The sequence below is a fragment of the Cyphellophora attinorum genome (assembly GCF_001299255.1).
Source record: "Cyphellophora attinorum strain CBS 131958 chromosome Unknown Contig49, whole genome shotgun sequence".
NCBI lineage: Eukaryota > Fungi > Ascomycota > Eurotiomycetes > Chaetothyriales > Cyphellophoraceae > Cyphellophora > Cyphellophora attinorum.
The window spans coordinates 9,981-25,453 of NW_017253277.1; the positions used below are offsets into that span (position 1 = coordinate 9,981).

The window sequence follows — 15,473 nt, forward strand, 5'->3', positions numbered from 1 at the left end:
CGTGAAGGCGTTCGATGCAGAATGTAGATGGAGAACTGTGGGTAGCTGAGTGTCGGAGCAGGTCTCACTTCTTGTGGTGGATGCGACCTGGCCCGCTCAAATCATCTGACGGGATCTCGAGTGGGAGAAATTAGTGTGAGGGCTGTGACCGATAAGAGCCAGTCCGCGGCCAACAGTCGATGGATGCGACAGCTAGGATAGGATGGTGCTCAGGGACAAGAAGCCTTTCCGGAAGACACAATCGCGAGACTGAAACACTTGCAGCCGGTGCAAGTGCTCAGTGGACGTGGGTGCAAGTCAGGGTATGCCCGCTATAGCTGTAACGACGAAGGACTGAAAGGCACAAGGGAACGGAACAGCTGAAGGATGAGACAAAAATGCTCGAAGGAAGCAACAACTCGTGATTGTGCGTGAGTGAGCAGGCAAGCAAGCCTGACTCTGCACCCAAACCTGATGCCGGTTCTGACGGGCCACGGCCAACTGCTTCGAGAACTTCTCAAACTTTCCCGAATAAACGCGGTGCCAAGTCTGTGCTGAGGCGTGCTGATTGGTCAGGGGCCTGGACATTTCATGGCCAATACTTTGCCTTGACTTCAACTCTCGAGTCTTCAAGTTTCACTCACGGTTGCCACAGTCGTCAAGAAGCTGATGAAGACAACAAAGCGTGCTTGACGAGACTTCGCCTGCACTTTCACGTGACGTAACAACGGACGACCGTGATTCATGGACTCTTCGACGACAGACGACGATATCGCGAAGGACCCGGACGTTGGGGGCTGAAACTTGTGTAGAAGACGCCCCTACCAAAACCACCATAGTCCTTTAGTTGACACACAATCCTCCGATCGCCGTGCCCTAGGGACCTCACAACGATACAACATGGACGACACACGTCTGCCAGGCAGCCTCATTCCTGGGCCAGATCTGTTCGGGCCGACGTTTCAGACTAGAGGATATGCCTATGGTGGAGACGCAAATTACGACTCAGACGATGACGACGGCTACGCTGAGGTGGATGACGAGTATCACCGCATCGCCCAGGAGGCTCCATTGCCCTCGATCGAGCTGCCGGACTTTCCCTCACCTTATTCTGGCGACGGATCTGAAGCCGCGACACCAGATTCTTACGACAATGGCGAAGTCGACAGCGATGAATTGGACGATGGCGAAGGTGTGGACGAAGCTGTCAACGATGAACCCGACACGCTCGGACTCGCGCCATGGACGATACCTGCTTCTGACGATGTACCCAAGAAGCGGCCCCGAGGCCGACCACGAAGAAAGACACGGACAGGACAACGCGGAGGATGGAATCAAGGCCAGAAGGTCGGTCCACGTCCGCCTCTGGAGCCCACGCCAGAGTTTACGGAAAAGTATCAGGCAGCTCTTAATGCCTACAGTCTGGACGGCGATCTCGACTCGGCACATGAACTCATTGTCGAGGCCATAGCCATCAACCCAGAGGTCTTTAACGCTCACATCCTCCTCTCGCAAATCTGGGAAGATCGTGGAGATTCTTCAAACGCCGTTCAAGCCCTCTGGACTGGCGCTCACTGCTCCTCTCGCGACCCCTTCGTGTGGCAGAAAGTCGTCGAGGCATGTCTCGAACGAGCGACCTATTCCAGAATTATCGCGCTCAATCAGGCGAGATATGCACTGAAGGCTATCCTGCGGCTAGATCCCACTGACTGTGAGAGCCTCTTCCAACTGGCTTCGGTCGAGCGCGAAGCTGGTCGTCCTAAGCAGGCATTGGATCTGCTGGACAAAATCATGCTCGAGATGCCGCACAATACCCATGCGCTGAAGATGTATGCTGAGACATGTATCTACATGGAGAAAGTCGGTGTTGCCATTAATCGGTACAAGGAAGCCATCCTGCACTATCGTGTCCATGGATTGTCAGATGAGGATTCTTTCGAATGGACCGATATCTACCAGTATGTTGACCTTCTGACGCGTCGAGAGGGTGATAGAGATGTCGTCTTGCAGACGAGCATTAACGTCCTTAAGAAGCTCTCGAGATGGCTTCTGGGCAGATCGATTGAAGCATACTGGGACATGCAAGAGGACGATGATGCTGAGTTCGACCAAGATGACATGCCTAGAAGAATTGCAGTACCAGGCTACCAGGTCGGAAGATTCTCTGCTGATCAGTACGGCATCGGCCTGCCCATACCTCTACGCGCCCAACTGGGCATCCTCCGTCTCAAGCAAGGCTACTCTCGGAAGAAGCTCTGGATCATCTCGCCTGGCTCGAGGCCAGACGATGTCCAGTCAGAACGGCACTGTTCATGAGTATCCCGAAGCGTTCCTGCAAGTGGCTCAAGCCCTCGGCGAAGCGAGGGAGCATCAAGAAGCCTCCCGCTACTTCGAAGCTCTCCTGCGCGTTGATTCAGAGAAGGGCCTTGACTTCTGGCTGGGTATCGGCGCAAACGCTTACGTGGTCGACAAGAAGGCCAATGCTCTCGAGCACTTCCAGGCTGCCGTTGCGCTCGATGAAGACTCGGTCGTGGCCAAGACATACATTTGCAAAATACTCACTGAGCAAGGCAACAAGCCTCTGGCCATTAAGTACGGCTGTGAAGCCGTGGAGGCTGCACATGCAGAAGTACCAATGTCCGTCAAGGGTCTGCGCAAGTACGAACGCATCGATCACCGCCTGGAGCGGGAAGCTGCGGAAGATGCGCTCAAGACTGCGCTACAGCTCCAGGGTCCAGCACCTTCGAAGAAGCGGCCAGGCCGTCGTATGGCCGATGACAGATACCTCAATGCTTTCCAATTGATCCTTCCAGGTGGTGGTCGCGACTACCGCCATTCAACAAAGAAACAACCGAAGCGCCTGCCTCGTGCACCAACGCCAGTGGAGGACAAGCCGCAGAAAGTCGATGACTTCATGGCAGTCTATAGCACTCTTTTGACCAACCACGAAAGCATGCAAGCCGGCGACCCCGTTGCGACTCGGGTGTGGATGGAGTGCGCAAAAGCCATGATCAACGACTTTCGCAGCGAGAAAATCTTCTTCCCACGAGAAAAACACCAGCGCTTCATCGGATATGACGACGCGTCCGTAGCAGCCTCTCGCCGACCCCTCTACGAGAAGACCGCGGCCGGCTCAGCTTCAGTCTCCGCCGCGGCCACTCCACAGCCAACACAGGATGCTGACTCTGCCCTGCCCTCTGTCGAGCCTCTCCAGGACGCTTCGAACATCCCCACGAGCTACCGCGAAATCTCATTTACAACCTGGCTAGACATCTTCCTCGAATACGCCCTCCTCCTATCCTCCCCAATCTCCAACCCTTTATCCCACTCCGCCCAGCGCGACACCTACACCGCCCTCAGCAACACAACCCTCTGCGTCATCTGGGTCCACGACCCGCCCTCCATGCTCCTAATCCACCTCGTCCACCTAGTCTGCTGCATCAACCTGCAGGACCAAATCACCCTCTTCGGCAACGTCATGCCTGGTTCGTCACCAACTTCCCCTTTCAGACCGACCCCTTCCGCCTCGTCCTCGCCCTCCAAAACCTCTTCCCCTACCCCCAAACCTCCCCTTTCGGCAAACCCGAGGCCCTCGCGCGCTCCTACCTCGCCAAGTCCAGTAAACCCTCAAAATTCCTCTTCCGCCATCTCGCAGCGATTGACCACTGGCTCGAAACAACCTACACCGACCCCACAACGGGCGAAGCCGTCCCCGCATACATGCGCAAGAAACGCGACGACACACTCACCGTCTACGCACCCCTGCCCCCCGGCAGCAAATCAACGCAACGCATCCCCCAACGCACTCAAGAGATGGACGCCGTCCTGCTCGTCCTCTACGGTCAACTACATTTCTGCAAAGGGCAGTATCTCAGCGCGCTACCATGGTTTCACCGTGCTCGGGCACTGGTGCCGGAGGAGCCGCTGGTCGCATTCCTGATGGCGCTGTGCTACCTGCAGCAACCGCTGAAGCCTGGGTTCCGGAATAGTGTGGCGCTGGCGGGTGGTGCGGCGCAGGCGAGAGAATCCGCGGCTAGTATTGGAGGCAGTGTTGGAGACAAGCATAATTGGGTGTTGATGGGGGTGGCGATGATGGAGGAGTATGCTGCTTTGCGGCTAAAGCTGGCTGAACTGAAAGATCGAGAGCTAGGGACCGCAGCGTCTGGACAGAAGAGGGCGGAGGCGGAGAGGGAGATCGCGTTCAATCGTGCGAGATGTTGGGCGATGTTGGGGTTGGAGCAATTGGCGACTGATGGGTTTGAGGGATTGTTGTTGAGGGCTGCCTTTCGGGATGTCAAGGTGGAGCAAGATGACGGGGATGCGATGGACATTGATTATGGGCCATTGTCTGCTGCGGCAGAAGGAGGCAAGGAGTACAGCGACATGGACATGCAGAGCGCCTACGCATTGAGGACAAGCTATGCGCTCAGCGGGAACATGGACATGGCGAGAAGCATTACTGAGAGATTTCTGGTGTGCTGAGGGAATCAAGGATGTCTTTGGTCAGCTCAGAATGCTGAGTGATGCCTGCCAAGGTCATCCTGGTGGCGGACGATAAAGTCCCTTGTGCTTGGTGATGATTTACGATATGATACCCATGTACAGTATGCATGTTTTCCGTGTCGAGATATCGGCACCACACAACTCATATCTCTGTAGTGGGTTCTGAAAGAACCTTGCAAGTGGTGGATTGCCAGCGCTGGCACGCCCCGTCCGGTATTTTACCTGATCCGTATCTCGCAGGCCGTCACATGAGTCGACCATTCCTCGTTGGAACCACTCGCAAATATATCGCGCTGCTGCGAGATGTGGCATGTTGTTGGAGCACGTCCTCACCACGTCCTGTAAATTATCTGCAGAGTAACGCATATTCTGAGCGCAAGACGTCCTTCTGCCCTACATGCAGCGCCCCAGTCGCCCCGGTCCGCTCGGGGCCAGAATGCGACTGTTCATTCGCTCTAAGAGTCACCTAAACCCATCGTCATCGATAACATATTCACAGGCGGCCCACTAGCGCTTAACACATGCAGCATGCCATCACCGTGCAGGTTTCAACGTCAAGCACCAAAGATAAGGCGAGCCCGCCAATGCGGGAGACGAAAGCTTGCCACTGAAGCTTACACACTACAGCACTCTCAGGTAGTGTATGACATACGCGAGCATACGAAGCATATACTCCATGGCTAGGACGGGAGGGACGGAAATGCTTTCCCATCTCACGTCTCTTCGTGCGCTGTCCCACTGTGCTGTCGTCCTGTGGTCGTGGTTGCGAGCATGAATTTTCGGGACTCAGGATTAAATGGCAACAGTGAGGAGAACGCTGGTGAGAACGCTCTCAAGACCATCACTGGCACAACCGGATCCAACATTAGCCCTGGCTGCAGCAGACCGCATGTCGATGTGCACAGTGAGGGAATTGCCTCGCGCATTACTCGCAGCGAGTCCGATGCAACGAAGGTAGAGGATGAGGATCTGAAGAGGACTCCAACCTCAAGGAAGCTGACCGATGCGCCCACTGCCAGAGACTGGGCAGGGTCAGTCGATCAAGGAGTCGTCGAGGAGAAGAAGCCTGGGCAGCACCGCAAGATCTACGTCCATCATCGACATACGAGAGGACTGACAAAGATCTGGACCATTGGCAGCGCTCACCTGCATTTCCCATGGAGGTATCACAGCCATGGCAAGGACAAAGCACCCGCCGCGGACTCGGACACCGGATCTGAGACACCGTACAGGAATGTAGGCTTCTGGCACAACATCTTCATCATGTGCACAACATTCCCATACTGGAACATGGCTTTCTGGTCCGGCTGGTGCTACAGTATTGGGTCTGCGCTGTTCATCCTGTCGAGTTGCTGGTCCTGGGTGCCGCTGGCCTACCCTGACGTCGAAGCAGAAGGCCTGGAGAAGTACGGCACACCACTCACTTTCTTTTTTGGCGCTTTGTTGTACCAGGTTGGTGGTGTAATGGCGTATCTCGAGGCCATCAACGACGGCTGTTTCGCTGGTGCTACAATGAAGCGGCTCCTGGACGGCCACATGGATCTTGAGAAACAATTGCTGGATGCGAAACTGCATACATTCTTCGGTCATCTGGTTCCCCATCATCATCATGACGACGAGCAGGGCGAGCAGGGCGAGTCCGCTGACGTTGGGCAGAGCCATTGGGACGCGCTCCGCGAGGGTCATAGTGCGCCAGAGGATGTATACGATGGCGTCAAGGAGCGAGTTGCGCGTCGTCAGGGAGTCGATCACGGTATGGCGTCCACTGCCCAGCAGCAAGGGGAAAGCAGGGAGTATCTGACGTGGCGATGGTGGCCGACGTGGCATTCATTCGTCCATTACCATATCAGGGAGCTGGGTTATGTGGCCTGTGTTGTTCAACTGTTTGGCGTTACCTTGTACGGTGTGACCGCAGTTGTCATTCTTCCAGGAATATATTCGAGCCTGTCATGGGGGCAGCTGATCGGAGCGTATTGGGTGCCGCAAACAGTGGCGTCCTGTGCCTTCATCGTCGCCAGTATCATGTTCACAATAATGGCGCAAGAGAAGTGGAACAAGCCCAAGTGGGGAGCAGTGAGTTGGTGGATCGGTGTTCATGCCTTGATCGGATCCGTTGGGTTCTTGTATGTTTCCCAGCTCTTTTGTCAGACGAATAAGACGGCTGACATGAACAGACTGATTGCAATATTCGGCTTCTATAGCGACAATCACACCTGGGCGGCATACCAGAGTTCGTTGTCCAGTATCTGGGGCTCAACGTTCTATATGATGAGTGGGCTCTTTCAGTGGTATGAAGCTATCAACGACAACGTCGGCCCTGTTCTTGCATTTCCGAACCAGAGAGAGCCGCTTTTGATCAGACAGGCAAGGAAAGAGAGCGTTGCGACCGGAATAGATGAGAAATCCGATGTGGTTTGACGGCTTTCGGAAGTCAGACTGGTCGAGCAAGCGAAGAGATAGACCTAGAGGCACTGTCAGCATATGGCAAAAAATCTCTAGTTGACATCAATCTGATTAGTTGATATCAATCTGATACCTGATGAAACAATGATGGAGGTGGGTGTGTTGACAGCTATGCTCATTCAAGCCACAACAGCAATGCATGAAAGCACGTCGATCTTGTGAGCGGGTGCACTCGAGCTCAGATTGTCAGGCACGACGAGTCTGAGGTCGGCGTTGCAGCTGTGAGTCGCCATGTCTACGCTCCCAGATGTGTCCAGAGTAAGTTCCAAAGAACGGGCACGAGATCCCTGCTCTGGACACATGGAAGGGTAGATATGGCGACTCAAAGCTGCAACGCTCTTTATTCGCCAACGAACCTGGAAGGCACGCGCAGGCGGCAAGTACAGATGACGGCCAGGATCTTGAAAGTAGGGACTGGCAACTCGCTCTTGACCTATACCTTGGTGCAATTTCAGGACAACGCCATTTGGTGGAACTCAAGCTCAAAGCCTGATTGCCTTTGGCAAGTAGTTCATACCGCAGTCTTGAGATGCGCCATTCTGTCCCTCCTGCGCCTCGCTTGCTCTCTGACTGCTCCGCAATATCGTCCACCAGGAAATGTTGTCTGGAGTACTGAGATCGTGCTTCCTTTCTCTGAAGCATTTCCTGATGGACGGCCGAGCATCGCTGGAACGACTTATGGATGCCGCCATCGTAGCCGAATCTGGTACTTGTACAGATCTACGTCCGTGCTCCGGGATCAAAGCCTCTCTTCGGCATTCCTGAACCGTTGCAGCACCATCTGGCAATCGGGGCTGTTGTACACGTTCTCAAAGAACGATGGGTCAATCGGGATGTCGAACTCTGCCTCTTCCTTTTGGTCGGGATTGCAGTTCTCGTTGCCTGGTCTGTCTCCTGGCTTGACTGCGAGCGCTGGTGTATGCGTGCTGAAGGTCACATCCTGACCGTTGTCAGCCAAAACAGGACAACGGGAAGGTAAATGTTTCTGAGAAGGCCTGCTTACCCAGAGGTGTCGCTCTATGAACCCGCCTCTCGGACCGCCCGGAGAGCCGCAGAGGTCTTTGGACCATGTGTGCGTTTTCACCCTTGCCACGAAGCAGAGCTCGAAATCCTTGTTTCGAGTCAGCCACGCGTGCAGGGCAAGACCACCCATATCTTTGAAGTTGGGGACCCTGTAGTTTATCGGCTTGAAGCGAAACTCTTCTTCGAACTTCTGCTTGATATGCTGTGGAAGATCCGGGCCAGGGGTGACCGTGAATGGTACAGGGTCATCTCGGTCGCGGTGACCAGTCGATGTATAACCGCGGCAACCCCAGATCTTAGGCCCGTCGACAGTCAACTTGCGCAGTTGCGGTGCAGCACTGAGCATGGCCTTGAAAACCCTCTCATCGATCTGCCGCCACGTGTGGATCCACGAGCGGACGTCGAGATACTGTAGAAGGCGGAAATCTGGGGAGAAGAGTAGGCTGGAAATTCTCGCACGATCAATGTCGAACTTATGAGGGATGGCGATCGTCGCTTGTTGCAGCGCAGCAGCTTTGGCAAGCTTGAAATATGTCTTTGAAACCAGGAGGGAATGAGGGAGGCGTATCGACATTTTCTTTGGCCACTTCAGGTCTTTACCGTTGATGATGTACAATTGGGAGTCAGGGAAGACTTTGTCGATGATCGACTCTAGAATCTCGCTTGGTAGACTCATGAGACCTCGCTTGGACAGGCTGGAAGTGCTTGACATGGTAGAGAACCCTTCTGCTTGGTCAGCACAATAATAAATTTGCTTAGTAGGGAAGCTGGCAGTGAACACTTACCTAGCTGTCCAACACCGGTCGCAACCAGCGAACCCGAGGACTCGGCCGCGTGGATAGCAGCTGCCTCGAGAGGATATAGTTTGGGTTCACTCGAGATCGTTGACCGCAGAACGCGTCGCTTTTGTCGAGCAGCTCGAGGAGGGAAGTCTTTTGTCGCGAAAGAGGTCCACGGTGTCTGAATACATCAGCATTGGGTTTACAACATGAGTGCAGACTTACTGGTGGGAAGAAGTGCTCAGAGGCGGAAGCCTATTCGAAAGCTGCAGGATTCGCCATCACAACACCGAAATGATCGGAAGGTGCAGATAGCACAGGAAGACCTCGTTCTTGTAAGCGGCTACTGTCGTTGCGAGCTGGATGAAGTAAAGTGTGCGATCTGAACATGAGCACAGGCGGGGCAATATGTATATATTGAGGGTGTGAAAATGGTGTTCTTCACGCTGGTCAGGATTTCACTGTAGGTCTGAGTCAAGTCAAGTGAAGGTGCCATAGGTAAAGGTGATTGTCATTGTCAGAAGCCTGGTGACAATGCGGCCGTGGTGATACTGGTAAACAACAACACAGCTTGCGTGCCCAACACGTCGTTGGAAGGCTGCATCATAACAGGTTCATGTAGCAATGGACAAGGAGACCTGCAGTACAGCCGTGCTAGGACTCATAGTAGCGAGGCGGCCTTGTTGTCCCCCCAGATGGAGAAGTGCAGAGCAGCTACATCTCTTCGGGCAAGACGTAGATTTGAGCACTTGATATATCGACAATTGTCCGGTAGGAGCACTCGGGTCGATGTTTGGCAAACAGCTATACTTGCTGACAGTGGCAGACTGTAGGCTGTGTTCAAGGATAGAGAGAGCATGCGAGCAGCATGGGCTGGGAGTACAGCGGAGTAGTAGCTCTACGCAGGCCGAAATTGATCCTGATGTGCTTCGCGAAGTCGTAAGGGTGCTCCGGTGTCAAAGGCCATGGCCAGCAATAAACTCAGTAACGGAGTGACTCCCATTTGGCTTCTGGCAGATGTCATGTGGTGGGGAGGAGATCCGCCGTGACGCTGTCTCGCAAGGCGCACATGCGCTGTAGCCGTCCTTTCAGTTGTCATTCGACATCCTGTAGATCCAGCGTGATCGTGGAGGCGAAAATGTAGTCGTTCTGCCCAGTAACGACATTCTCGTGACGCAGAAGTACCAGCTGGTCCGCAAAATACCTCTCTTAGATTTCGCTATCTCACCGCACGACACCACCGACACCAGCCCATCCCAGCACAAACCCACTTAGTCCCTCGAAAAGTCCACTCCCTAGCCAGACATCCCTCCACGCGCCAGCCATCTCTTTTGATTTTCCCTTCCCATTCGGTTTCGGTACCTCAACACTAGTCCCACTGCCGGCGAAGTATTCGCCTGGTGAGCCTTTCGCCAGGACAAAATGTATCAGGCCGGAGATGAAGAATTGTGAGACGAAGTAGAAGAGGAAGCCCCATTGCGACTCGAGGCCTAGGATGCCGGCTGCGACGCCCAGAAGGATGGAGCTGAGGGAACGTATCTGAGAGACTGTCTACATGACCTGTTAGTCGTCAAATGCGGGAGACGAACACGTGGTGGTTTACCGTGGTGTTATGTCGGACTGATTCTGGCACAAGTGGGTTGAGGTACAGACTTCGTTCTGCAGGCGTGGGAGGCATTCTGGCGCAAACGTTGCGATTAGTTCAAGGACCAGCGGCGATACGTCGAGTACACGAGTGGAAAGCCTATTAATTGCGTGAAGCAAGGCCATGGATGGACTTGGTTGCTCAAATATCAGAACTGAGGTGCAGTCGCAGTAGCCATGTTTCGAAGACCTGACGGGCGAGCGCTGCCTAAAATGGCAATATGGATTTCTCCGACCAAGAACGACGACATGTCTTTGCTGGCCGCCAACGAGCTCTGAATGTCACATAGGACACCAGCAACGAGAGGCCTCCGCATCGACCTCAACGCCACCATCACTACAATAGAGAGATAGCAGCTGCGCCAGCAGTCCCCACCAGCGAAATGTGTCGCATCTGCGGGCGCATGATAAAATGCATATTCGATTCGATGCCGAACCGAACAGCCCCAAGCATATCGAGCACAACCCGCGTCGCAAGATCATTACGACCAAACAGATCCACTCCCTCAAGAGCGCTCTCGACAAAGTCCACCACAACCACCAGCAAGACTCCTCCACAACCAACCACATACCAACTCCCCATACGCTCCCAACTCCACGCCGCAGCAGCGACCTCCCAAGCCGCCAGCAACGCCTCCCAATTCCAAAACACCCAACCCCTCGTCCCGCCCACCGAGCTCCAGACACTAAACTCATCCCAATTCTTTGCCGAACACACCAAACGACCACCACCTACTAAAGACATCCGCATCCCCCCCAAAACCAGTAAACCCCTCGTCCTCTCAAAATCAATCCAAACCCTCCTCCCCGCCCTCCACGCCCAACGCCCACACTACATCACCGCCCACATCCACCGCTTCCCCTACCTCCTCACCGAGGCGACCTCCTCCGCCTGCCCTTCCACATGCCCAACGTCTCCCAAGGCGACATCCTGCGCCTCAACCGCGCCTCCATCCTCGGCTCGCGCGACTTCACGCTCAAAGCCGGCACGCGCCATTCCGAGTCCTACGACCAGCGACGGACCGGCGAGCCAAACTATTTGGACGAGAGACTATTCGAGTGTCGGGCGCGGGTGATGGGGGTGGAGAGCCAGCCGATGACGGTCAAGGTGAAGAAGCTGGAGAATAATCGGAAGGCGAGGAGTGTGAAGAGCAAGCATCGGTATACGGTGTTGCGGGTGATGGAGGTGAGGGTGAAGAGTTTGGAGGAGGTGATGCGGGCGGATGATGGGGTGCAGCTTGTTCTTGAGTAGTGAGCTTTTTAAGCAGGTGTATAGTATGTACGCTGAACAAAGCGCCGCTGCGGCGCCCTTCAAGCAGTGTCTATACAGAATGAGAATTCTGGGTTTTAATTGCAGTCCAGTGCCACGAATCCGAACGGAACGGACCGACAGTAGAAAATGTGTTCAAGATTCCGAATTATATACAGCCATAGAAACAACCGAGAGTATTCTCAGGTTGTGGTTGCTGCAAGCATGAACGCTGGTAAGCAGAACGATACACACAACCACCCCTCCAACAAGCGCTGACCCCAAGATCGCGCCCTTCTCTCAAGTCTGTGAGAGTTTCTGTCCTCATCGCGCGTAGCCTCATCTGATCATCCATCTGCAACAGTTTGGCAGAATGGAGTCGTGATCGTCATGTTTCGTCAGGATTTTGTCTTCCTTGGACTGAAATAGTAGCTTCCGAACTTTTTGCTGCCCTTCTCCTGTAGCGGCGGCACTGCCGTAGACGCGATTGGTAAGCTCTTGTCTATAAGTACTGGTGGTCGAAGCAACTCAGCGCATGCCGAGGACGGGGAAGGTCATGCGGTCGCGAAGATTGACGTTGAATTGGAAGATGCCTTCTTCGGTACCGGCGAATCTGTAATCACAGTCAGTCGATGTATCATCTTTCAGCACTCGTGAAGCAGGACGCGAATCTTGGTCATCTCGAACAGGACTTACAAGCTTCTCCCGTCTTCACTCCAGCCAAGACCAGCAGTACCGACCCCAACATCCCTGATGATCTCTGCAACGTTATTTGATGAAGAGCTGCCGCTCGTCGCATTTGTCGTGCTGTTCTGATTGAGCATGCGCTGCATCAGTGCAGCCCCGACCCAATTGCCATTCGCATCCATAGCACGAGCACTGCTGCCAGAATACATCATCATACGAGCAAGCCGCAAGTCCGAGCTCGTTTGACTTGTTTGCTCCGCGGTGCTGCGCGCTGCCCTGGCTGTGGCAGGTATTGTGTTTGACGACAATGCTGCATTCGTTGCCGGCTGGCTGATAGATGCCGAGCGATTCTGCGTTCCCCGTTGTGCACGCAATCGCTCTTGTACTGCTGCTCTCGTAGCCGCAACATGGGCGTTGTAGCTAGGCCGATCTGAGCTTGGCGCTTGGCTTGACCTGTTGGGCGAATCCGGAAGGAAGCGATATGATGACGAGCGAGCTATGTCGTCAGAATAAGCCGGGTTGAGTCTTTCGCTGGGATTTGTATTCACAGTCGCTTCGTTGGACCGTGCCAGCATGGCAGCTTCGAGGGAAAGAAGGTCGGAACCAGCCCGACGGACCCGAGCTTCTGCGAGTCGCACTTGCTGCTGAAGATCTTCGATATTGGCAATCCGTCGGCTTCTGGTCGACTCCATCACCCTAACGGCAGCGGAGCTCGATGAGATCGAAGCGTCTGTGTTATTGCTGGCGCGTGTTGCAGCAGTCGTTGTAGGCAATGCTGAACTATGGGCGGCAGACGGACTTGACTGCTCTGCTGTGTGCGAATCCCCGTAGATTAGGGAATCGCGGACGTTCTCGAGGCTTCGCGTGCGAACAGTGCCATGGCGTATCTCCTCCTCGATCTCTGCGGCACGGTCGTCTCCATGTCGTCGTTCGGTTGCGAGGTCATGCTGTAACACGTCCTCGAACGAGAGATCATGTAATGATGGGTCACTGCTAATGGAAGCCAGTTCTCGTTGCCGTGCCTGAAGTAGCTGGCTGTGTGAGTCAAGCTGTCGGCGCAAGTGCATTGAAAGCTGCCGCTCATCGCCGAGTTGCTGCTCCAACTGCATGCCTAATTGCCTTTCTGCCTCCAACGCTTCCTCTATCTGCTGCAGATTGGGTTGAGCTGTGCCAGTTCCGTCTGTCCTACGTGCTGTCTCCAAGGCAGACTGGATTACATGCCAAGGGTCCGACGTTGGGATGTCGGATGTCCGGGGTTGGGAAGTAATGGCGCCCCGAGAAGGCGTGAGGTCATTGGTCGACATGGGTGGCATGTCCTCATCATCGGTCATACGACCAGGTGAAGCGGATAACCTTGCCCTGGGGCTGTTAGGAGCGAGGAGGTGCCGTCTGGGTGATTCTGAAAGAACCACAGAAGTTCGACGACGCGGTTGATACGGTCTGTATCCAGATCGGTCTGCGTTCGTCGTGGCTAGATACGTTTCTGCATCAGTGTTGCTGGGGCCAATTGATTGACTCGACCGGAATCGTGGTGGAGTCGCATATTGAACGCTATACGGACGGCGTTGTCGTGAGACATCATCCATAGTGGTGTCGAGCGCATCAACGACAGATCTTTCTCGGTCATCCAAGTCCAGGTGACGATGATGAGCCATCAGTTCGGCTCTGCGATAGCGGCGAAGACTATCACCTGGGCGAACCTCACGCAGAATGGGGTTGGCCGAGGGGACTTCCCCGAGTCTGTATGAGTTACCGACCTGACTTTGTTGTGTTAATCTGTCCGTGATTGAAAGGTCTTTGTAGGCCTCCGGAGTCACATCCTGAGCTTTGACGACAGCGGCCCTTTCCCTATCCAACGTCATAACTTGACGTCTGACGCACATCTGTCGAACATCGGCAACGCCTATCCGACCATGATCTTCAGCCAAGCCAACAGGTCCCATGGTTGCGGTGAGAAGGTCATAGATCTGACGCAACCCCAGAGGGTCTTTCTCGAGGACTTGAAAAAGCACAAGATGGCATCTTCGGGCGGGCGAGTAGTGTCGCGCAGCATGTCGACGTCAAACACGGTGATCACTCCGCCTTGAGATGAGGCTGCGCAAAGATTGCCAGATGGTGAGAAGGTAACAGCGAAGCTGTGATCATCGAGCACGTCATCCCCTGTTGGTATTGTAGGTACTGCAAGCGGACGCCATTCGAAGTCTGGGAGTTCGTACCCTAACTTCTTGTCATGCGATGATCCGACCTTGTGTCTTTGGTAGAAGTATACTCTGTTGGAATCGCCCACGGCAGCCAATATGGTCGAGTCTGGCGAGAGCGTCGCGAAATTCATGGGCACATCGTGCTCCAAGCTTGTCAGGACTTCCCGACGGTCGAGCGAGAACACTTTAACGGTCCGGTCATTGTTGCTAATGAGAACGATCGCCTCTGGATGCGCCTCGACGTCGTCGCGTAAGAGGTGTACGTCCATAGAATTAACGATCTCTCCGGTAAGGACATCGACCGTAATCTCGTGATCGAAGCATTTTGTCGTGCCGTTCACTTGATTTAGGCGAATGAATGCGCAGTCTCCGTTCTTCTCACCTCCAACGCATACCCAGCCATGGTTCGCAGCCAGGCATCGTGCCTCGAAGGGGACGGTCGCAAGGAGGGTCGATTCGTTTGATTGCACGTCCAGCGCATAGACATCGTAGTCATTGACGTAGTAGATCTTGTCGCCATGCGCTACCGTGACAAGATGGCGCAACTGATGATGTCGCACTGTGACCTTGGAGGGGTAGAACTTTGCATGACCCAGGAGTTTGTCCGTCGCATGGTGGGATAGTTCTAGGCCGGATGAGACTCGAACCGTCATCTTGAGACCGTGGCACGTGCGAATGTCATGGGAGAGCGCAGGCTGCGGACTGGGCCAGCTGCGGCGATGCTACTTCCAGCATGAGGGCAGGATCTGGGCGGCTTCGATATCTTGAGGAGTGTGTTGTCAAACCCTGCCCTACATTTGAGCCTAACGCTGTCGGAGCACTGAAGATTAGCGATTGAGTGAACCTGAAGGAAAAGCAGACAATGAAGATGTGATGTCAATTGTGAGGCTTTGCGGATGTCACTGACTAACAGGCATGTACCGCCCTGCACTGCGGGCACTGTAT

At 54.4% G+C, this 15,473-nt stretch overlaps 6 protein-coding genes across 6 annotated transcripts; 3 read left to right on the plus strand and 3 right to left on the minus strand.

The window, feature by feature from the left end:
* Positions 1 to 879: 879 nt before the first annotated feature.
* On the plus strand, positions 880 to 4,461 carry AB675_4847 (Transcription factor tau subunit sfc4; the record flags this gene model as incomplete). Its single annotated transcript, XM_018145010.1, has 3 exons — positions 880 to 2,287; positions 2,340 to 3,454; positions 3,490 to 4,461. 3 exons carry the CDS (start codon positions 880 to 882, stop codon positions 4,459 to 4,461), a joined length of 3,495 nt encoding a protein of 1,164 aa, XP_017994796.1.
* Positions 4,462 to 5,253: 792 nt separating this feature from the next.
* Positions 5,254 to 6,900, plus strand: AB675_4848 (uncharacterized protein; the record flags this gene model as incomplete). The annotated part of the gene is made up of 2 exons (XM_018145011.1): positions 5,254 to 6,605; positions 6,657 to 6,900. The coding sequence occupies 2 exons, from the start codon at positions 5,254 to 5,256 to the stop codon at positions 6,898 to 6,900; spliced, it is 1,596 nt and encodes a 531-aa protein (XP_017994814.1).
* A 784-nt stretch (positions 6,901 to 7,684) lies between these two features.
* On the minus strand, positions 7,685 to 10,425 carry AB675_4849 (uncharacterized protein; the record flags this gene model as incomplete). The annotated part of the gene is made up of 5 exons (XM_018145012.1): positions 7,685 to 7,885; positions 7,949 to 8,691; positions 8,754 to 8,928; positions 9,993 to 10,298; positions 10,351 to 10,425. The coding sequence occupies 5 exons, from the start codon at positions 10,423 to 10,425 to the stop codon at positions 7,685 to 7,687; spliced, it is 1,500 nt and encodes a 499-aa protein (XP_017994804.1).
* A 394-nt stretch (positions 10,426 to 10,819) lies between these two features.
* Positions 10,820 to 11,643, plus strand: AB675_4850 (Homocitrate dehydratase, mitochondrial; the record flags this gene model as incomplete). Its single annotated transcript, XM_018145014.1, has 2 exons — positions 10,820 to 11,156; positions 11,270 to 11,643. The coding sequence occupies 2 exons, from the start codon at positions 10,820 to 10,822 to the stop codon at positions 11,641 to 11,643; spliced, it is 711 nt and encodes a 236-aa protein (XP_017994803.1).
* Positions 11,644 to 12,168: 525 nt separating this feature from the next.
* On the minus strand, positions 12,169 to 14,189 carry AB675_4851 (uncharacterized protein; the record flags this gene model as incomplete). Its single annotated transcript, XM_018145015.1, has 2 exons — positions 12,169 to 12,253; positions 12,337 to 14,189. 2 exons carry the CDS (start codon positions 14,187 to 14,189, stop codon positions 12,169 to 12,171), a joined length of 1,938 nt encoding a protein of 645 aa, XP_017994786.1.
* Positions 14,190 to 14,230: 41 nt separating this feature from the next.
* AB675_4852 (uncharacterized protein) lies at positions 14,231 to 15,181 on the minus strand (the record flags this gene model as incomplete). The annotated part of the gene is made up of 1 exon (XM_018145016.1): positions 14,231 to 15,181. The coding sequence occupies one exon, from the start codon at positions 15,179 to 15,181 to the stop codon at positions 14,231 to 14,233; it is 951 nt and encodes a 316-aa protein (XP_017994778.1).
* Between the last annotated feature and the right edge of the window lie 292 nt (positions 15,182 to 15,473).